The sequence below is a fragment of the Pteronotus mesoamericanus genome, unplaced genomic scaffold (assembly GCF_021234165.1).
Source record: "Pteronotus mesoamericanus isolate MK-2021 breed Mesoamerican mustached bat unplaced genomic scaffold, CSHL_Meso_final contig_82, whole genome shotgun sequence".
Lineage (NCBI taxonomy): Eukaryota > Metazoa > Chordata > Mammalia > Chiroptera > Mormoopidae > Pteronotus > Pteronotus mesoamericanus.
The window spans coordinates 1,019,467-1,042,851 of NW_026555265.1; the positions used below are offsets into that span (position 1 = coordinate 1,019,467).

The 23,385-nt window shown below is 41.9% G+C and overlaps 1 protein-coding gene across 1 annotated transcript in view; it reads right to left on the reverse strand.

Moving 5' to 3' along the window:
• IGF2BP2 (insulin like growth factor 2 mRNA binding protein 2) overlaps positions 1-16,509 on the reverse strand; it is a 140,695-nt gene extending 124,186 nt beyond the window's left edge. Inside the window, exons 1-2 of the mRNA XM_054585076.1 lie at positions 16,255-16,509; positions 14,653-14,713 (exon numbers count right to left, since the gene is read on the reverse strand). Coding sequence (XP_054441051.1) covers positions 14,653-14,713; positions 16,255-16,432 — 239 coding nt within the window. The 5' untranslated portion in view covers positions 16,433-16,509. The remainder of the gene's footprint in view (positions 1-14,652; positions 14,714-16,254) is intronic.
• Between the last annotated feature and the right edge of the window lie 6,876 nt (positions 16,510-23,385).

The following is a 23,385-nucleotide window of genomic DNA, read 5'->3' on the forward strand; positions in this document are numbered from 1 at the left end:
TTTCACTCCAAATGGGCTGAATATAAATATTAATATAAGGAGATTATTCTTTTAAGTATAAGCCCCAAATCAACCAAGTCTCTTTGATTTGCTGACTTTTCCTGATTGACTTAATTAAACCCTAGGTGGCTCCCAATGATTCCCAGCCCCCTGGTATTTTCACCCTTTGATTAATCCCTTCCCACTGAACACAGCTAAGAAACAGTCTAAGAAACAAAATAAGGCGGAAACGCCAATGTGCAACTCACTGACTAGGCCATAAAAGGCAGAGAGGTGTCACGCTCACCGGGATGACCCACGCCCACGCGGGGATTCCTGCGTCTTGCTGTGAACAGACCTATGGTGAGGCCCACGTGGGAGGCACTGGGACCTCCAGCTGAGAGCCAGAGAGAGAAACTGAGGCCTACCGACAGCCACCTGAGCGAGCCTGGTAACAGATCTTCCAGCCCCAGGGGAGCCTTCAGACGACTGCAGTCCCAGTTGGCGACTTGACTGCAATTTCGTAAAAGATGCTGAGCTAGAACGACCCAGCTCCTCAACTACTGCCACATTCCTGACCCTCTTAAAATGTGTGAGATAATAAATGCTTGTTGTTTTAAATGGCTAAGTTTGGGGGTCAGTTAGTATGCAGCAAAAGATTACTAATACAAAACATTTGACAGTATCTTGTTTTGCAATTAACATTTAAGATCAGTCATACTTCCTTGGTTATAAATTATCTTATGCATTGGTAAGTCCTGTCATTTTTATACTTGCATTTCTTTTAACAATAACTATCAATGCTGTCTGCTTAAACTGATCATATTTAATTTACTATGTAAAAACACACCTTGAGTTTGTTTCTTATATCCGCCTATTATCCTGCAATAAAAGGACAGCTGTTTTTGTTTATTTCAACTAGGTTTTTCTGCTGTGATCCCAGATTTTTAATGCAATTTGGGTTACATAAAGAAATAGCTACAGGGAAAATTATATTTTCATGTAATCATACTGAATCTAATAATACTAAGGTTAACCTACTCTTACTTAAATTTTTAAAAATGACTGATTTACAAAACCTATTCTGGTTCCACCAAATTTGAATCTCTGCTTTCCAAACTCATTTTGCAGCCCTGCGCAACTGCTCTTTGTGGCTCACCTCACACTTTAAAGAACCTTCATACCCAACATGCCCATGAAGGTTTTATTCGTCAGGTCAAAGATTTGGTAAAAAGTTTTAAAAAACCCATTCATAAAAGAGCCCATTTCATAAAGATTTAAAAATCTTTAAACTAGTATTCCTCCCACACTCTGCCCCATTTGAAAATAAAAAAGAAAAGAGGAAAACAGGGAAAGAAATATAAGTGAATTATGAATGGTATCTTATTATGGCTTTAATTTTAATTCATTCAAAAATATTTAATGAGCAGCTATGTCTACTATTTAAGGCATGCAAGTCCAAAGAACAGAATTGGCAATTTTTGTGGAACTGATAACCATTTAGATCCATCACAAATGAGGGGAGCCAGATGAAAACCTGAATTCCACCCTGGCTGGTGTGGCTCAGTGGACTGAGCGCCAGCCTGAGAACCAAAAGATCACCTGTTTGATTCCCAGTCAGGGCACATTCCTCGGTTGTGGGTCAGGTCCCCAGTTGGGGGTGTGTGAGAGGCAACCAATCAATGTTTCTCTCCCTCTCTTTCTCCTCCCCTTCCCCTCTCTCTGAAAATAAATAAATATTTTTAAAAAAGAAAAAGAAAACCTAAATTCCTACACTCCTGTATGTCACTCTATTATGCCTTACCTAAGATGACTTCCTAGCTTACAGTCTGCAGACACATGCTTATAGTGGTTATTAACAAGCTATTTCATTCTGCCTGTAAGTTATAGGACAAAGAGATGAATTTTTAAAATGCTAATTCCAGCTGTCAGAGTACTGTTTTTTGTGTTTTGTTTTTTTTAATATCTCAGAGGCAACTGGCTGTTTTCATTTAGTTTGGCCTTAATAAGCATTTACTGAACCCAAAGCCAAGGAGTGAAATCTATATGTCCTTCAATTTCCTCAACTTACAATACAAGAAAGTACAACAGTAACCAAAACACTTTTCAAACATTTAAAAAGTAGTTTATCACCACTGAATTTCCCACCAAGTATACTCTATGCTTTTAAAACTACTTGTCCTATATCAAATGTTGATTTACAGGTAGAACTCAGGTTCTTATTTTTTTAAAAAAATGTTTGCTGGACTTATGAGAATCACATTTTCTTAGGAAATGGTTCAAAAAATATCAATATTTTTTCATTGTTGACCCAGTTGTTGAGCCAGTGTTTAACTGGAGAAGGTGTCACGTAGGTTGATATGGAAACATGATCCTCCACTTGTATGAAAATAGAGGCTTACTTTTTTCTCATGAACATATATTATGAAATATGAACTATACACATAAACTCATAAGACTGTTGCATATTCAGTAAATGCACATTCTATATTTGCAAAAGGATTTTAGATGGCTTAATATAATAAAAACACAATAAGATCATTACACAAAGAGAAAACTATAGGGTACTTTATAATGGAGAAAATATTTATCCCAGGAAACTAGACTAAGGATGGTTGCTGCAACTGAGCCCTGATTTTAATTTTGAGCTTCCAAACAGCTATCATCATTAGATAACAGACATACTAGTTTATCCAGTTTATCACGAGGACTTTTCCTTCTCACTCACAGATAAGCCTTAAGTGGAAGAGACACTAAACATAATGGAGAGTATCTTCAACAGTATTTTGTAGAAGATGCACGTTCATATGGCAGAGACTGCAAACTGGCAACCCACAGGCCAGATTCAACTCATAGCTATCTTCTTTGACACTCACAGTGTCCCTAATATTTTTTTGAACTGCTGCCAATATTTAACATAAAAACTCTGAGCTTTGGCTTCTCTTGAAAAATCAAATTTAGGAAGACTGACCCTACATTTCACCTGGCAACAGCCGGCCAGAGCTGACTGACAGCTGCCTGCTCCTATCTTCCACAGATCCCCCTCACCACCACCGCTTAAGTAATCTGCAGGCACTGGAGTGTGGACCCCTGTAAACACACGGCGGTCTCTTATAACAGTCTTACTACAGAGCTTGGGTCCACAATATGAAATCACCAGTCTTTGAAGGCCAGTCTGCAGGAAGCTAGAGGGGAGTGCGCAAGAGCATGGAGCAGAGCTAAGAGGGGAGAGTCACTGATCCCCCCACCCCCCCACCCCGCTTTTACTCCCCTCCCCATACCTCTCTGCATCAGAACCACCCAGGAGGCTTTCTAAACAACACAGAAGCTAAAGTCCAAGGAATTTAAGGACTGGCCCCAAGAGACCTTAGCTATAGGTTAAGAAATCACTGAGAGAACACCGTTTTTGAACAAGACTCACACATGTGGAATTGACTGATACCGAACAGGTGTGTGTTAGAGTACAATGGCTCACATCCCTTCTGATGTGTTGGGCATCCATAATAACCAGCTGAAAATACAGGGTCCACCTGCTTGAGTGTGGTTGGTAGGGTAACAAGATGGGTGTAATAATTTATAGTTTTAATTTGAAAGTTTCACCTAAAATGTCATATGGTGTGCTTGAGTGTGATGTTACGCTACAGAATCACATGCTTATGATTTTGTAATTACAAAAAAGGGCGTTATTTGTGCCGGACCCTGTATTTTTTGAAGATCCCGCCTGTGTATCCCCAAAGAAGGCCCCATCGCTCTTCAAAGGCAGTTGACTCAATGACTCTGGCAAAAGCTGGAGTACAATCACTGGCCAAGAAGTTCCCTGGAAAGTTCCCAAGGGACAAATATTCTGTGCTGCTGATTGTAGAAAAATCCATAGATTTAGTAGTCTGGCATGCAGTTGGCAAAGCAAACATTTGTTACTAAACCGAAAGTCACAGGACACGGCAGGCCATTCGAAGGAAGTAGATTCAGAAGTAACAGAGGCAGGGTCTAAACTTTCCTCAAGAGCGAGTTCTGGATCTGCTAAAATGCCTGATCAGGGAATAGACTCAAGGCCTATATACTATATACTATAAGATAATATACTATAAGAGTATAGTTTCAAACTGTCTTTTAGAGCAGCAAACCTCAAATTCTAGATCAAACTCCAACATCTAAAACAGCAATGAATGCAGCTGTCTTCTGACTGAAAGGGGGGTAAGAAGCCAGGATCCCCCGTGTGCGTATGGCCACTCTCTTCCCATAAACCTGGCATCTCCTCGGAATCCTAAGGCTTTGCAGAATACATTGTTAAAAGCACTGCCATGGAGAATAAAAGATAGAATGTTGGCCTGGAAACTCTTAAGACACATATCAACACCTTGACCATAATTATTACACATGGCCTAAAGCCAGAAATCATTTTTAGTATCAAAATTATTGTTTTGAAATCACTGTTGAAGTAGGCACCATTAATACAAACCATTAATATAAAAATCAATGAACCGAAGAGCTAACTCTTCCCTGGCAAACCTCTTAAGAGGTATTAAGAATTATATTAGAACCAACCACCTGTTCTCAGTCTGTAATAACCCTTAAAACAAAGCCCACTTTAAATATATCTACTTTATAAAACTAAATCCCTGTCATCATTTCAAATAATTCAGCCAACAGAACCTTTGTCATCGCAAGTCTTTTGTGAAAAAACAAGATGTAAGTTTTAAAAATGGTAGCTGAAAAATTTAAATAATAATAATCAACTAGTAGTTTGTTCTTTATTCCTTAAAGGGGAGACTAAGTCCTACATTTTAAAATATCTGAGCTTAAAACTTGCTTTCTAAAGAGCCTCGATTTCATCATCTTTAACAAGAACGCAACTCAGGGAGTTTTAAAAAGCTTAGTTTACAAATTCAGTGTCCATGATTTGAAGACATCACTATCAGTTTGAAGAGAAAGGGAAAGGAGTACAGCTGGATCCAGGAGAAAGAGGCCAGATTATTTACACATCCACAATTTTTTCTCTATCCTTCAATGATTAGAAAAAAGAAAAAGACTTGTTTTCCCTTCACAAAGAATAAATACAAATTGCTCTGCAGGGGGGACAAAAGCCCATCAGCACCGGGAAGATCCTTCCCAAATTTTCAATCATTCACAAAAACCTATGAAGTTCGACCCCACAACCATCGAGGAGCGCATGTCTGCTTCCCATGCCGAGCGTGTGTACGCCACAGAACCCATACATTCCAACACATTGAGCAAGCACACACAAGCCTCCCGGCTTTCCCAAACTCAGCCAGCAAGGGGGCACGGGGCGGGAGGCAGGCCTGCACACCAGGCACCTTCCACCTTCCACCCCTGCCCCGCCACCATCCAACTACAAAGGGAAAGGAGAGTAACAGAGAGGGGAAGTGGCCAGTGTGGCGCCTCACAGAAAGAAATGCAAAACCTTTCGTGGGGCAGGCCAGCCACATACTCCTGGAGTTTTAAACATCAAAGAAAAGAAGAACTTGCGTGAGATTCCCAGTCCTGCTGCTACCACTGGAATCACTGACGGGCTTCCACACACCATCGGTGAGTGCCAGACTTTCCCCTGTGCTCTGGAATTAGAGAGAGAGACTGCACGAGCTACACAAGGAAGTTCAGCCAGTCACCTATGCTTCTGTGGCCTCCCGCCTCCTTACCTCCCTCCCTCCTTCCCTTCCCTGCCTCTTCCCTCTCTCCCTCCTTTTCTCCTTCCCTTCCTCCTTTCTCCTCCCTTCCTTCTTTCCTTGCTTCCTTAATAATTGAAGAGGCTAAATTGCATTTTTTTTTCAGTGTGAAACTGTTTCACCATCTACCCCTGATTCAAATAAAGATGCATAAACATTTTACTCCAAAACCTTATCCATACAATGCTGAAGAAAAACATCCATTTTTCAAATATGCATTATTAAAATCACAAAGATCAGGAGGGACTAAAGTAAAAAGGTCTTGATATACAAAAAAACTAAACAGCCTATCCTCAAATGAGCTTTTCAAATTATCCTCTGTTTCGTGAATTGGTTTGAGGTTAACCTGTACACAGAATCACCATTCAAGTATATACTTTTTGCTTGGCTTTTTGAAGAGAAAGAGTGAAGAGAAGATGTAACGTTGTAACAAGGATGTCTTTCCTGATAATATTTTAAACTCTGTTAGAGGTTCTTGACTGAATAAAGCCATTATTTTTAACCTCATAATAAATTTCATAAAATTATGTTCTTAACCAAAAAAGCACCTCCTCTATACTTAGAAGTAGAACTCTTGTGTATCTCATTTCATTGGTAATACTGTATCTTAAATCCTATTTAAGGATTTTTTAATTAAAAAGTCACAAACACATTATATGTTTAAGTATTATGTCAAAAAGAACATATCAATCTTTCTACTTTCTGTGCTCTCACTGACTTTTTCATGTGTCAAAAAGGTTAAAATTCTCTAATGTTAATAAGATGGACCACTTTATTAAAGGTTCTTTGCAAGAATCCCTTATTTTTCTTCTCCAAACCCTAGTCATTTTTAAAATACACAGATAAAAATGAAAGCATGTCAAACTTTGTGCATCATTCTACATCCTAAACAAAAAAAGCTTGAGGTGGTTTTATTTTTCAGGAGTTAAAAAATATATATATCTGGACTAAAAGCACAAATACAGACAACTACCCCCACACTGCACACATATATGTTTTTCACACCACTTTTTTTTAAAAAACATCTTCCTACCTTTATATAATGACTAATGCTTCTTCTATAAGACTATTTCAAAAACTTCCTCAAATTATGACTAACACTTTTAGTTGTCTTTGCATTACACTATATTAAAAATATACTAAACCTCAGTACCTTATCTTCCTCTGCATATGGGTAGTATACATGTAAATTTCCTCTCTTACTGGAATTAGGAAAAATATACAAAGTTACTCTATGCACACATTAGCAAACTTCCTCCTTCACTGCCAGGGTGCTGCTACTGTATTCAAATTAGATAGACAGGCAGGGTAATACGACCACTGCTTCTCAAAAGCAGGTTTGGTCAGGTGCAAGGAGTGGCTTTGGAGTTTGAAGCTTTACTGTCTTATTTGTAAAACGGATGAAATACAGCTCTCTCCAGGCTATTGTGAGGATAAAATATGGGGCAGGCCTAGAACAGTGGCCAGCACATCAGTTACCTTTCTTTCTTTTTCCCTTCTTCTGAGTCAGAATTCCACAGAACACGCAATATCCCACTCTGAACTGCAGGCAGTGAAAGAAATGAAATGCTTGGGGCATCGGAAATAATCTTCTTTCACTTATTTTTTCCTTGATAATTCCTTCCTCCCTCCTCTCACCACTACCATAAATAGAGGAGTGTACACAAAAGTTAAAAGAAACAAGTGGATAAATACAGAAAAAGTTTACAATTAAGGGGAAAATGGAACATACTCCACGTTAGTTATTTACTATATATGTTTTTGCGGGATTCTCTCATTACTGAAGAACTCTGAGAACACTTTACGGATTCTATCCTATTAATACTCATTCCCTCCCCAAAGGAGAGGCCAACGGCTATGTTCTATACGGAGGATGAAGCAGAAAGAGACACCGAATCTGGGGAGAGACCTAGTAGCAGCCAGGAAAACACTGAAACTGAAACGCAGTTCTGCCCTCTAGCAATGGGTTGGCTGAAATCTCTGAAGAACCCACCCTAGGCTTTCATTTACCAGAATGGCACTTTCATTTACCAAGGCTCCCTGGGTCATCTGTGTGCTTCAGGTGTTGAACGAAACATCTTTCTTGGTAAGGTCGTATTTCAGAACACAAGGAATGCAACCCTGAAAAAAGCAATGTAAAAACAAAATCCAACCTGCTTAGGTAGGCACACCCCCAACTTCCGAGCATGGTGATGGGAGGAGGCCATGTTGCTGGTAGCTTTTAAGTTACCTCTGTTTCCAATTACTTTTTTCTAAAAAACTGTAACAAAGTACAGACCATGTAGATGGATGTAAGAATAAGACGGTTGCAAGGGGTCATTCACAAACCTATTCCCATAACTCTTGAATAGTACCCTTTGAATCTTACAACACTTTCAGGTGATTTCTCTACTTTAAGACAAGTAAATGTAGGTGAAACATGACTGAAACTCCGAAGACCAAGTTCTAGCCCTACCTCTACCACTTAATGGCCATGTGGCCTTAGGCAAATTATTACATTTCCCTGAGAATGAGTTTTCTCACCTGAAAAAAGAGGGATAATATTAACTGTCCCATCTTCTTCACATAATTATTATTTGAAATAATGTGTGAAAAAGGTTGTGACATCATTAGTACTACATAAATAAGTGTAAGATACAGCAAGTACATAAAAATACATCTATCTCCCTGAGATAATGCTACTATTGATCCATCAACAAATGGAATTATGAAACAACTTTTCTGATCATATCTAAAACAAAAATTAAAAATCCAAGCTTCCCCCTAAGGCAAACTCTCACGTGTCTGTACACATTATTTATATGATAATAAGAAAAATGAAAATATTCTTATTGCAATGGTCCCATACAGATTTTTCTGGTATTAGGTACAGCATTTCTTATATGTAAGTATTAGAAAGTCTAAAACATGTATCAGAACCTTTAATTTTCATTTACTGGACTCATTAAAATAGCTATGTTATGAAATGTTCTTGAGAGTAAACAAAATGGGAAAATTCTAACTAAATATTCATATATTAAGAAATAAGATGATCAGATAAATAACCAGGAAATACAGGAATAAACAAATAAAATATATCTCAAAACTGCAAGCTTATTCTTTAGTGAGAACCAGAGGCCTGTCCATTAAATGATGGACAGCTGCTGATCTTTTGGATGTCACTGTCTGTTATTAATGCAAAAGCATTTATTTTCTCTGGTCTACTTACTCTACACCTCAATATGCCATTAAACTTAAGCCAAACTGAAGAAATAGTTATTACAGTCCCCCTCCTCTTTGGAACCCAAAGCAGCAGAATCTTTCTGCAAAAGAAAATAATTTTTCTTCACTATTTTATGGAAAGACCAGACTAAAATCCATCATCAAAACAGGAAAAGTAAAACCTTAAAAATAATGCTTTGAGCACTCTGCAATTTTGCTGCCCAAAATAGAACCCATATAGTCCATGCCACCAAATGAAAATTACAAGTCTGTAAGCATGAAGTCAAATTATAAAGTAAAAGATTTCTTTAAAAAATCTTAATGGTGATAATGGGAGGAAAGACTGTTAACTGATAGGTGTTTCTTGTTTATTTGCTATTATGTTTCCTTCAACAGCAGTGTTTTAAATGACTACCCAAACTAATTTGAACTTGAATGTAAGTGTAAAGAATAAACCTTGACTAATAAATTATTTGGGCATGTTTTATTAAAGAGAGCTGTCTGTCTCATCCTTCAAATTAAGAAATTAATCTAACTCGAGAGATAATGCTTCTAAAAGTTTTAGAAAGTTGGTTTAAAAAATTGGTTTTTGCCAAGCTCCACCACTCTCTTCTTTTAACACCAAAAAGAACATTGAAGACACTCTGGTGTTGTTTAAATAGAATTTAAAAAATTTTTTTGAAATTTATCACTTGACATTTTTTAACATCCTCCAAAGGAACCATTAATACTTTGGTTCTTGTAATAAAACTGATTTTCTCAGAATAGTTTTGTTTTGCAAAATAATGTTTTGCCTTCCCCAGCGCAGAATTTCTAAATAAAAATGTACATTCAAATCTTGAATTTTCTAACACTCAAAAAATGGCTTACAGATTATCAGAGCCTTCACAGGCTCATTTGGCTAACTCTATTAATGAGAGGGGACACCCAAGCAAAAAGGGAGGAGAGTACATTTTGCATTGGATGGTCCTTCCAGCAGCGTGCTCACTCAAGAAGCCACCAAAGTGCCAGGGCCCTGGCTTCCATGATGTTTATACCTCCTACAAATTATGCATCACTCAGAGCATGCATCATCAGATTTGATTCCCTTTGCCGCAAGGTTCAAACACCTATTGATTTTCATCTGCCTTTTCAGGACTAAAATCCAGAGCAGTTGTTGCTCAATTAAAGATTTCCTCCTCTTCCCTCTTAATACCATTTGTCTGAAACTACTGTTCCCCACAACACACACACACACACACACACACACACACACACACACACACCCCCCCATGTGCACACACCCCACTGAATCACAGAGATGACACATTTAGCTCAAATAATATCCTCTAACAACTCTGGCCCATTGCTCATCTACTTTTGAGGATTTCATTAGCAGACTTGGAAGAGTGATTCAGCAGTTGACAGCAAATACTTATAAAGTTGAAAAGTATCAAATATGTATAAATAGTTCCTGAAGAAATCTGACTTTCATAGCTTTGTTGACTTTTAATAAATGTGCCCAAGTTGCTTTCCTTTTTATGTACACTTCAACATTATTCACATCCTCCAGTGTAAAAATCAGAGCAACCTCCATAAAAATAAACATTTCCACAAAACAATAGTGAAATGTTAATTTTGATATGCAATTAGTTATGTTTTCTAATGTCCTTTAAAATTTTTCTTCTTCTTGGATATTACACTTCAGATCATTATTATGTATAAAAAGTGTTGAACAAATACTTCTAATCTCTCATCTTCTCTATGTAAATGATAATAGCAGGATAACATAAAAAAGAACTCAGACCATACTTTACCAGTCATCTTATACTCAGGCATAATTACAAAAAATAATACTATTTTTGAAAACACAATTTGGCAAGTGTACTATATACCACCAAATCACCTTTTAGAATTAATGTTTAGGTGTTTAGTCATTTAATACTTTTATAAATTGCTATAATATAGTTTAAAATTGATATGAACATGGAAAATTGAAAAATCAGGCAGTATATAAAATCTATTTTTATTTGTAGATTTCAATGGTTTTTAATATTTAACTAAATAATGTAAAAACATCTAATAACCAGTCATTTAAAAACATAAAGTGGAATTTTAAACCTCTGCTATTACTTGAATTATCAAGTAATTTTTTATTTACTGTTTCTATTTTAATTTTAATAGTTATCTCTTAAAGGTCACAAAAATGTGTAATTCTCTCTGACACTACCTAGAAACACATGAAAGAAATTATTAGTCTTTTTTAAAATGGGAAGTTAAATATCCAACTCAAAACCAAATCAAAAATAACCTGACAGTTTTGATATAAATTTTACCTAAATATATGGTATATCCATACATGGAACCTATATAATTAAATTCAGGCATTAATTTCTAATTCAACAAATTTTTGCTATAGGAAACTACCATATAATTTTAACCTCTTAAAGTCTTTTCTGTTGCTACAAAATTAAAAATTGTTGTAGCAAAAGCCTTTGTTACAGGGAAGGCTTGAGGTTGGGTGGTGGTGTTTTTTTTTTCCTTTTTGGTATTTAATTCAACTATACACAATGTAGTACATACAAGCAAAATACAATTGAGATACTGTTTTCTTTAACATTCCTATAGGAGACCAAATTCATTTGCATTGGAGAGAACACAATTACTGATTTTTAAGTCATGAAAGACAAATTCATAGCTTTTTCCTACACTACCTCATAGTATTCACACCATCTTAGTGAAAGCATGTCTAGCACCACTTAGTTACTTCCTAGAAGTGGGCCGAAATTGCATTTTTCAAAGTTTTGTTACTCACAGAATCATTCAACTTTAGCTACAAAGCACATTCAGGTTAGTGAATGTCTTAGCTCAAAACAATTTATGCAGGGGGAGAGAGAGAGAGAGAGAGAGAGAGAGAGAGAGAGAGAGAGAGAGAGGAGTAGGTACACATATCTACATACGTACAAAACTAAACTCTCATCATCAAAAATGAAATTTCTATCAAGGAAATTTCTATAACTTTCAACAGAACTTTAAAGACCTTACCAGTTTATTCCTCATTAAGAAATCTTTGTTCTATATACACTACCAAGAAATATGAATACAGAAAAAAGATCCAAAGATTTGTATTCAACAGAGCCTGAAACCAACTTAGAAAGTAAAAGAAATAGATGGCTTACATTATAATAATTTGGATTTAATAAGAATGAAACACATGTGGCAAAAAGAAGAGTTTTCTATTTCTGAGTGACCTGAGAAAACAATGGCATCCAGTCTGTCTACTATAATAGCACATATAAAATGATGCTAGAAATGATAATTTAACAAAAGATCCAATTGGTACACAAATGGCATGCCAACAATTTCATAACTTAAGATAAAAACATCTCCTTCCAAAGTATCATTAGCTTTAAAAATAATCTATTTGGAATATAGATATTGAAATTGATTCTTGAGAACACAAAGAAATCAGAATATAAAGAAAACAAGCACTCAATTGATCACTTAAGTAAGCCAGCAATGAAGATAAATTTTCTTCACATTTCACTTCAACTAACACAAAAACCACATATAGAACTGACTTCACACTGACAAATTTACTGTTAAGTTGTTAATTTTCATAGACACTCAACAAATGAACACCAAAATAGACACCATAGAACATAAAACCTTTGGTTTCACATGTCACAGTACCCTGCTTTCTGAGAGCCACCACGGTGGTGGTGCCCTGCACAGGAGAACATAAAGCTGCTGCATCCCACGAGCCTGAGCTCAGGACACACCACTAGTCATTAGCTCTCTCTCCCTTAGCCCGCAGTGCAAGTAACTAATTTCTGCATTTTAAACTCATAAAGGAAAGGGAAAAAAGGATTAAAACCATCCAATGAGAAATGATGTAACCCCCTACAGCAACAGCTTATGCATACATTTGGTATGTCAGACATCTTCAGTGCAGTGAATCATGCACAGCGCATTTAGTCTGCTTCCTAGGTATTTCATATCGCCCACATGTTCAAAGAAATCACGGACTAATAGGGCTGTGTAAGTCCTAGATTGCTCTTTATCCAATTAATACTAAAAATTTGGGATATGCTCTTCATTCTGAACTCTTATATAAACATCACAAAATTATTTAAATGACACTCCAGCTAACAGCAAATAATCTCTGCCTTCTGAATGAAAAAGTAGTATGTTTGTGTGAAGTTGTAAGATATGTTAATAACTTTAGATAAACTAGGATTTCACTTATACTGCAGCATGAAATGAGGCACCAACTCACCAAAGTTAAAATAGCAGTGATTTTTACTAATTATAACCCCCCCCCAAAGACTCAAAACAGCGAATATATTCAATAGAATTCAGCATTTATAGAAACATAGCCCATCAAATATTTTTGAGTGGCTCTTTCAAAGTTTGTTAAATAAATATATTCAAATTTTCAAGTGTTGTAAGATTATTAATTTAAATTTAAAACAAATACTTCAGATATCAGAAAGCTACAACATGAATTTCCCAAGCAAAAAAAAATATTTAAAGAAAATTATACAAATTTAAATACTTAATTGAAAATCAAATCAGTTACAATTGCATCTTTTCCTAGAGAAAAGAACTAGCTTAATATTGTACATGAAAGTACAAATCATAACTTTTACCTCTTTTTAAAAAGGCATTAAATTTTCTGATATGCCACAGAATAATTTCCAGACAAAAGATTTTCTGTTGCTTACTTAACACATATCCCTAAATGTGCACACAATTTTTAAAACCCTTTTAACAAAATATCTAAGTATTTATTAAATTTGGATAGTTTGTTTTAAAATTTATTCAAATCCTGGCAAAAAAACTCTTGCAAGTGGTTACACTACTGAGTATCAGAGATTTTTAAAGGAGGTAAATCAAAGGCTTCACTTAGTCTCTCTTCAATTCAGCTACTTAATGACTAATGGTGAAGAAATGTAAGTTAATGGGATATAAACTAAGTTACAACACACAGGAGAAAAAAAATCTAGAATGAGTAATAAAGGGCCCAATTTAAAGCCCACAATAAACTTTAAAACAAAGATGTTCTCCTTCATTCTCTTCTCATGGACAGATACTTCTCACGTAAAGCAAATCACAGAATTCCAGCCTCCACAAACCTCCTTGCTCCTTCATTAACAACGGTGCACTTAAATATAACTATAGATTTCACAGTAATATTTGTTTAGTCTCAAACAGATCTTAAACCTAACAGCAACAACAGCAAAACGCTCAGAAGCAATATTCAGCAGTCTCAAGGACTACAAAAGTCTGGCTTTTAACTGCCATCCAATCCAAACAATCCACTTTCTTTAGAGTGCTATGCAAAATATTGACCCCTCACTAAATTATTTTATTATTCAACATTAAGCTATCTAAAAAAGAAAACTAATTAATAGCAAAGTTTAGTTAAGCAATTTAGCTGACACAGTAAATATTTACTCTTAACATCTCGCAGGAAGTCTTGACAAGCATTTGTTGCCATTGTGCTGGGATAGGGGTAGGAGGCAAGTTTTGATAAACAAGTTAAACAGTCCCTGCGAATTTAACACAGCTAGTGTTCGACCCCCTCAACCCACCCCGGTAAGGCACCAGATTATCTTCCAAGACCAGTAAACACCTTATATAATGAAAGTAAAAAACTGTAACTTTTAAAACTATGTTATCTACACTAACAAAACAAACAAAAGCCTTTTTACGAAACTACAAAAGCTCATTTTTAGAAACTTGAGTGTATTATTTTACTTATACGTAAACCCAATCACAAAATAACTAAGCAAAATATATTTACCTGAGCTTTTTAGAGACTGAGTAATCAACTTCCATGATTTTCCCATGCAATTCCACTTTACCTTTAAAACAGAAATTAAAGCACTCAGAACCTTCCTTGTATAAAACCGGCGGGGGTCTAGGAGGGGCGCGCACTGCACTCCACGCTCGGGCTCCGCCCTCGGGTGCCCTCAAGGGGTCTCCTACCCGGCTCCAGCTGGGCAAACTTGGTTCCCAGTGGGAAGAAAGAAAGGAGTCCCGAGTCTTGGGACAAAGTGGAAAAGAAAGGGTGTGAGCCCGGATCCGACCCCAGGTATAGCTGTGGGTGGCATTACCGGAAAAACAAATTTAATAAAGAGCGGCGCCAATTTGAAAGGATGAGCTCATTTGAAACTCAAGCTTCAGGGCTGGCGCGGCCCCGCTTCTCTCGGCCCCCACCTCTCCATTCCGCTAACCCGGGTCCCGAAGCCTCCTCTGCGCTCCCCTTCTTGCCCTCCCCTCCCCGTGGCCCGTAGAAGACGCGCAGAAGCCCCCTGGGTTTCGCTGCTGCAACAGCCTAGTCCCGCCGGCTTCTGGGTGTCACCTTGGCCTCGCCGCCGCCCCGCCCCCACTCCGCGCGCTGGTGGGGAAGGGGCTCCGGCCGGGGTTCTCGGGGTGCAGGCTCGTGGTCTGGGGGCGAGCGCGGCTCCAGGCAGTGCGTGTGCGAGAAGGAGAGTTGGTGAGTGCGCGCGCGCGCGCGCGCGGGTGTGTGTGTCGCTCTCCGTCTCCCGTCTGGGCTCCAGCGCGCTCGCGGGGCCCCCCGGTCTCCTCTTTCCCGGTTCTCAGCCCGGGCCCCCACCGAGTTGAGACAGGGCACCTCGTAAAAAGGTGCTTCTGGCCGAGCGGGAGGCGGGGGGACAGGCGGCGGAAAGCCCCCAGCCTCGAGTTCTTCTCAATAAAATCGGACAAAAAATTCAGAGAAAAATAGGAGCGCTTGAGAGACGAGCGAGAAAGAACTGAGGTTCAGGAGAGGACCGAGAGAGATGTGCCGTCGTACAGGGGATGGGGTTTGGGGAGCCTCGAAACCTCGGAGGGGGACATCAGGGTGGCGCCCAGGGGGTGCCGAAAGTGGGGGACCAAGGGGCTAGGTGGGGAGGGGGCTCGAAAGGAGAGTGCGGCTCTGGGGACGCCAGAGGGCGAGAGGTCTTGGGCACGAGGCACGGTAAGGGATAAGGTCCGATCAAGCGAGGAGATGCAGGACTTGGGGGTTCCCTGACAAAGCGGGTAACAGGAAGGTCAATGAAGAGGGGGGACGGGGCTCTCTAAGGATGGGGGTGGGGGAACTCTGGAGAGCAGCTCAGAGAGCCAGGGGAACGAGGGTGCTCCCGGAGAGCGAGCGAGCCTCGGGGACCCTCGGAGCCGCACAGGGGTCGCCCTAGGGCTCCGGCTCCGAGGGCAAGGGGTGAGTCCAGAGCTGTGGGGGGAGGGGAGCGGCGGTCAGAGTTGAGGGTCTGGTGCGTGGAAGTGAGCATGCGGGCACGGGAGCCCCCGCCGGGCGCCGCCCGCCGGGCCCGGCCTCCCTCCGGGCGCCGTCCCGGCCTGAGCTGGGAGAGGCGGGGGGAGGGGGACAGCGCCGAGTGCTCACCCGAGAGGGTCTCGATGGCGCGGATGGCCCAGTTCTGGTCGGGGTAGTCCACGAAGGCGTAGCCGGACTTGAGCAGGACCTGTCCCGCCAGAGGCAGCTTCCTGTCCCCGAAGAGCTGCCGGAGGTCGTCGGCGGTGACGGCGGGGCTCAGGTTCCCGATGTAAAGCTTGTTCATCATCCGTGTCTTCCCCGAGAGCCCGCGGCTCCCCCGGCCCGGTACCCGGCGCTCCTCGCCTCCGCCGCTGCCCTCGTCTCTCCTCCTCCTCCTCCGCCCCCCCTCCCCGCCCTCCGCCCGCCCGCCACCCACCCCCACCCTCAGCCTGGCTCCCCCCACCGCGGCCGCCCGGCCCGCCCGGGGGCAGAGGCATAGGCGGAGGCGGGGACTCAGCGCGGCTCCCTCCTCGGGGCAGAGTCCCGGGCCGGGCGGCGGCGCGCGGACAAAGCGCTCTCTCTGCCTCCCTCTCTCTCCCTCTCAAGGCGGTGGCGGGAGGAGGAGCAGCGGCGGGCGGCGGCAGCGCACCCCGCTTGTGTCTGTGTGAGAGTTTGTACCGGCGTGTGCGCAGCTGAGAGTGAGCGAGCGAGCGCCCCCTCCCCGCCCCGCGCTGTGCGCCCCTTGCCTCGCGCTGCGAGCGCTCCGCGCGCCTCCCCAGGCTTCTGCCCTGCGCTGAGCGGGCGGAAGCGGGTCGCGGCCCAGGACTGGGGCTCCTGAACGCCAGAACCCCAGCGGGCGCAGAGGGGAAGGCGCGGCCCGGGCGCGGGTGGGAGTGCGCGAGGGGGCGCGGGGGAGCGGCTGGGAGCCGTAGGCGTGGGAGGGAGAGGGGCTGTAGGAGAGCGTGGAAAGGGGTGTGCGCAAGGTGGACCGGATGTGAGAGCACGGCTGCCAGGGCCAGCGGGAAGGTGTGTCTCGGAGGTGAGAGTCGAGGACAGGCTGGGAGACGACAACTTTCTCGCCGCGAGTTAGTCGGGTCTAGCGCCCTGCGCGTTCCCGGGCGGAGCGCTTGTTCCGAGACCCGCTCCCCGCCCAGCTCTCCCGGGCAACTCCGCGGCGCGTGTGGTCGAGGGATCGCGGGCGGGAGTCGGGACCCTCGGGGCCCGGGACTGATCGGGCGCTCACGTACTCTGCATCCCGCGGAAACTATCTAGTCCTGGGCCTCAGTTTCCCGGCCCGTGTGGGGAGATGGAAGTCACATCCACTCCGCCCGCACCCGGTGCGCCGGTAACCCCGCGGCGGGCTGCAGTCTGACGTTAGCAGCTGCTCTCTATTCTGGGAAGTGCCTAAGGCTCCTCGAGCGGCCGCTGCGAAGCCAGGTGGCGGTGGGGAGGCGAGCGGGGAGCAGGGACGCTCGCTGCAAGGCTGGGTTCAGTCCCAAAGCCAGAGGGGTAGGAGGCAAGGGTGGCTGGAAGCCGGGGCGCTCCGGCTGTGTAGGAGTTCCCGGGGCATTGGGAAGGGCCCGGAGAGGAAAGAGGTCCTTGCAAGCAGAGGAAACAACGTGACCGACGGAAGAGGCAGGGTTGGGATGAGAGCTGCCCTAGCTGAGGGGCTAGGGAAGGAGCCAGACAGGCTGGAGACCGGTTGCGAGTTCCGGGGCCCGGCTGAAAGTCTGCTGGTTAGAGCCTAGTCCCAGCCAGGAAATGAAATATTACAGGAAAGAAAAAAAATTGGCAGGATTCAGAGGTGAAGGGGGCAGAAAAGGATTCCAAGATCTGGACTTCTGGGGGGCCGTAGGAGAGGCAGTTTGATAGGAGAAATGTGGGGAGTTCAGGCTTTTGTGGGGGGGGTCTCTTCGTGATGAAGCTACAAATGTAGAGCTAAAACAGGTTCGAGTGTCCTGGCTGGATGGTGAAGTACTACTTTTCCCAAGCTTTCTTGTTGATAAAGGGAGTGGAGGAAGCACGGTTGCTTGAGATTGTTTAAGGGGGGGGGGGGGGGGAGGGAGGGGAGAGAGAGAGAGAGAGAGAGAGAGAGAGAACACACACATGTTCTCTGGCCCTTAAAGACTGATTCTGTGAGCCTGGATTTTGTATTTTCCACAAATACCTTCAAGGTGATTCTTGTCTGGAAAACACTGGCAGGTGCAAGGCCTTCCTGCTTAGGACTTAGGCCCTCCTCCTTTCTGCCCCCAGCTGTGTATTCTGGAATGTTCTAGCATTTCTGAGCCTAAATTTCCTTATCTACAGAAAAAAGGATAAAAAACCAAACCTTGGCAGGATTGTTGTAAGGGCTACAGGAATGACAACTGAATGAGTAGAATGTTGAGGCACAATGGACACACACTTTAGTGCTTGGTTTTTGGTTTTTGGTTTTCTTTCCCCCAGAAACTCATGATCTTTAAAATATTTTCTTTTGGGGAAGGAGATGCCTTAAATAGTTACCAAACTATTTAAGAAAACAATGTATTCATTCTCACCTAGGTGTTTGCAGTTGCTTGAATTCTGGGTTTGGTCTCAAATATTCACATATTTCCTCTCTCCAGAGAAAGAATTGGATTTTGCTGTTCCTGGAGTGGGGAATGGCCATTATTCCCTCAAATAATAAATAAACTAGGTATGGATGCGTCCCTACTAAAACATAGTGGAGAATCACAAATGAAAACTACTATGTGAGCATAGATTTCAGCGGACTGGGAGGTAACTATCATCAGATTTTTTTTCACACGAATGCCCTACTTGGTACGGTCACCTTTGTGTTTGCCCATTTTATTTCCACTAATTCAGAGTTCTAAAAGAGAAACAGAGAGGCAGGGATCATTGGTCTCATTCTTCTCTGAAAGGTTAGTAAAACTGTGTTCGTTGTAAAATATTTTCAGATATGTCAATTCCTTGGTTCTATTGCAAAACCACAAACATTTTCGCATGGGTTCTCTAGTGGGCAGCAAGCATCTAAGGATTCTTGGCAGGGGTGGCTTCTGGTAAACTCTTCTACCCTGTTTCACCAGGTTACTTTCAAACTTTTTTCCTGAGAAATAACTGCTCTTTGCTGTAACTTGTGTCTTTTACCCTGCTGGTGGTTTGCAAACTGTGGTGCTGCAGAAGGGTTTGAATGGTAAATTGATGGAGGACCAGTTTTCACCACATGTCTGAGTTGTAGTGTCCATACAATTCCTTCTCCTATAGTAGAGAAGAGGGTAGGGACAGCCTCCAAAATCAAAACCAAAAATCAAGAGGCCATTTCCCCTGCCTGACAAAACTTTATTTTCTACCTGTTTCATCTTGAGTTCTCCTAACTCTTACCTCCATTCCAAAGATGAGAGGGAGATTTGATCTGGACTGAGTTTAAACCAAATAAGCCAAGATTTCGTAAACTTTTAACTCGCATCAGATTTTGGGGAAAGTCTTATAGTAGGCATATTGCTTTTTAAACATGTATTAACGGACCTTTCCCTCAAGGGTTTCAAAGCTAGTACAGATCCTCATGGTTTCCCAGTGACTCTTCTCAGCAGAATGGGAGTAAGGTAGCTGGGGAAACATTTGTTAATGCCACTTTGCAGGTAGGAAGACCAGAAGACTGAGGCCTAGGAAAGTAGAACAGTTTCTTCACGGTCATACGGAAGGCTTGAAACGTGACTAGCAAACACATTTTAGCTAGCCAAAAGCCAACAAAATATTAGGGCTTTCTCTTGGACTTTCATGACCAAGACACTTCTGTCTGGACGGAGCAACTTCTGACAGCATAAACTTTTGAATCTGCAAAATCATGGTGGAAATGTTTTTGTTCAACTAATGATAGTGGTCATTATGGCCAGTATTTTTTGGTGATATAAGGAGTGGTAAGGAAAATAATGCTTATTTGCTGGGAGGTTGAGGGGAAAACAGAGTGCGGGTGGTGTCAGCGGCTGCCTGCTCCCTGGAAACGATTGAGTGTAGGGTAACCTCCTTCCTGCCTTTTCTTGAGTTGGCAGAAGAGAAATCGTCTGACCTTAGCTGAGTTAATTGAGCTCTCTGAGCTTCAGATTCCTCATTTGTAAAATAGCCCAACCAGCTTCCTCACTGTGAATGCAGTCCCCTAGGATGGGGGGCATGACCCTGGCTGCCAGGTGCACGCAGTACCCTGGCATGACCGGCCACCTCCAGTTCTCTGCTGGAGCCAGCTACCTCTTCTGTGTCTGCCATTCAGTAAACAGTGTCTGTGCCCCCTGACCCAAAAGCACTCTACGTGTTTTCCAAAGACTGGGCCATCTCAGAGCTCTGCCCCATTGCATGCGCTCTCCCTTTCCCTGGAGTGCATTTCTTTCCCTGACAAACTCCTGCCTCCTCTGATTTGACCCCAGGCTACATGCAGCCCTTCACTTACACAGATGAAAAATATCTTGTCTAGTGGTGATGGTTGTATGACTTTGTTAATGTACTAAAAACTACTGAAGGGTACATTTAAATGGGTGAGTTTTATTGTATGTGAATTAAATATCAATTTTTAATATATGTTTTATTGATTATGTTATTACACTTGTCCCATTTTTTTCCTCTCCTTTCTTCCCCTCCACCCTGCACTGCCCCATCCCCCAGCATCCCCCACCCCCTCAGTTCATGACCATTGGTTGTTCATGTAAGTTCTTCGACTTCATCTTCTGTGCTATTCTTAACCTCCCCCTGCCTATTTTGTGCCTACTATTTATGCTGCTTATTCCCGTACCTTTTCCTCCATTCTCCTCCCTCCCCCACCTCTCTGTTTTATCGTTCATAGTTTTTGATCATCTTCTTTTTCTTAGATAAGCCCCTTTAGCATTTCATATAATAAGGGCTTGGTGATGATGAATGCCTTTAACTTCATTATCCCTGAAGCACTTTATCTGCCCTTCTATATTCTAAATGACAGCTTTGCTGGATAGAGTGATCTTAGATATAGGTCCTTGCCTTTCATGACTTTGAAACTTCTTTCCAGCCCCTGCTTGCCTATAAGGTTTATTTTGAGAAATCAGCTGATAGTCTTATGGGAAATCCTTTGTAGGTAACTGTCTCCTTTTCTCTTGCTGCTTTTCAGATTGTCTCCTTATCTTTAATCTTAGGTAACATAATTATGATGTGCTTGGGTCCACCTTCTTTGGGATTCTTTGAGCTTCCAGGATCTCCTGGAAGTCTATTTCCTTGGCCACATTGGGGAAGTTCTCCTTCATTATTGTTTCAAATAAATTTTCAATTTCTTGCTCTTCCTCTTCTCCTTCTGGCACCCCTAACGATTCGGATGTTGGAATGTTTAAAGTTGTCCCAGAGGTTCCTAAGACTCTCCTCATTTTTTTTTTTTTTTGTTTTGAATTCTTGTTTCTTCATTCTGTTCTGGTTGAATGTTTATCTCTTCCTTCTGCCCCCAGTCATTGATTTGAGTTTGCTCCCCTTTACTGTTGGTTCCCTGTATATTTTTCTTTATTTCACTTTTCATAGCCTTCTCTTTTTCCTTCATTTTGAGACCATTGTTCATAGCTTAGTTCTATTTTTGGAGCTTTGATCTGTTCTTTCATTTGGGCTATATTTCTTTGTCTCAGTGTGCCTGCTAGGTTGGAATGGGCGGAGCCTTAGGTATTCGCTGGGGCAGGGCAACCCAGATCCCTGAGTTGTGTGGTGGGGAACAATGCTGCTTGCTTGAATCTTGACAGGCTTTCAGTCACTTCCCTCGCTATCCACAAGCAAATTGGGCCCTTCTAGTGCTAATTCCCTGGTGGGTGAGTTTGTGTACATTCTAGGACCCCGTAGGTCTCTCCAACAGACTCTCCTGTGAGGTTGGGAGTTTATCCTACCACCACAGCCCCCACAGGCTTTTACCTCCAGAGATTTTGAGGCTTTCCTTTCCCGCACTGGAACCCTGGATTGTGTGGTCTCCGTTGCACTCCTTTTCCTCTTGTTTACCCCAATGCAAATGTGGGCCCGACTGGTCCACCAGCTGCTGCCTCATCCACCTGGTCCTCCAGTTGCTGCTTTGCTGCATGTGTTCTCCGCCCCGGCTGCCCATCTCTGTGCCTCCTATCAGTCTAGATGAATGTTTCTTCTTTAGCTCCCTGGTTGTCAGACTTCCATACAGTTTGATTTTCTGGAAGTTCTGGTTATTTTTTGTTTTTAAATTTGCTATTGTCCTTCTTTTGGTTGTGTGAGGAGACAAAGTATATTTACCTACACCTCCATCTTGGACAGAAGACCTAAATATCAATTTTTTTAAATTGGTATGAGAAAAGAAAGTTTTCCCTACTCTATGGTAAATTTCCGAAGAAATAAGATCTTGTCTTTTTTAACCTTTGCTCAGTGTCAAACCTGGCATCATAATAGGGGCTCAGGTAGTATTTTTTGATTAAGCAGTGACCCTCTGAGGTTTGCTATAAGGGTAAATGAAGATGTTATGTGATGGTACCTATTTTGCACAATGCTTGACATGTAGCAGGAGGAATTCACTTTTCACACCTTGTTGAATTCATTCATTTATTCATGGCATTATGTAATGTTAGGCACTGAGGCTACAGAATTGGGTGAACATGATCCTCCTCTCAAGGAGCTTATGATCGGTGGGGGAAGCAGATGAATAAACAGATATAGCATTAAAGGTGCCACAATAGACAGTGAACACAGAGGAGAGACCGTCTCATTCAGTCTAAGTCAGGGAGGGATCATGGAAGAAATGATATTGGAAATGGGCTTTGAAGGATAAGTAAGGGTTTGCTAAGATAGAAGGGGCAGCAGAAGAAATACATCCTAGGCAGAAAGAATAGCATGTGCACAATAGCCTATGCTCCACATCGCAAATCAAATCTATATGTGGGTTCAGAAATATGTTTGAGAAAAAGAGGGCTGAGGAAATAATGCAAAAAAAAATTTCAGAATTAAAGAAATGGATCTCCCAATTGAAGGGATTTACTGAAGGTCCAGAACAAAAGATCCAGAGCAAAAGTATATCACAATGAAGTGTAGAACTCCATCAAATTATAAAAGCATCTGGGAGAAAATAGGTCACATAAAAATGATTTGGAAAGCGAATGGGAGTGTATTTTCTAAAACATAAAGGAACCTGGGAGGCAGTAGAGCAATGCCTTCCAAACTGAACGGAAATTATTTTCAATCTAGAATTCTAAACCTAGTTAGATCATCAATTAAGAAGACATGAAGGACCATGTCCCCATGGAACAGCCTTCTCCTCCTGTCACCTGTTACTCT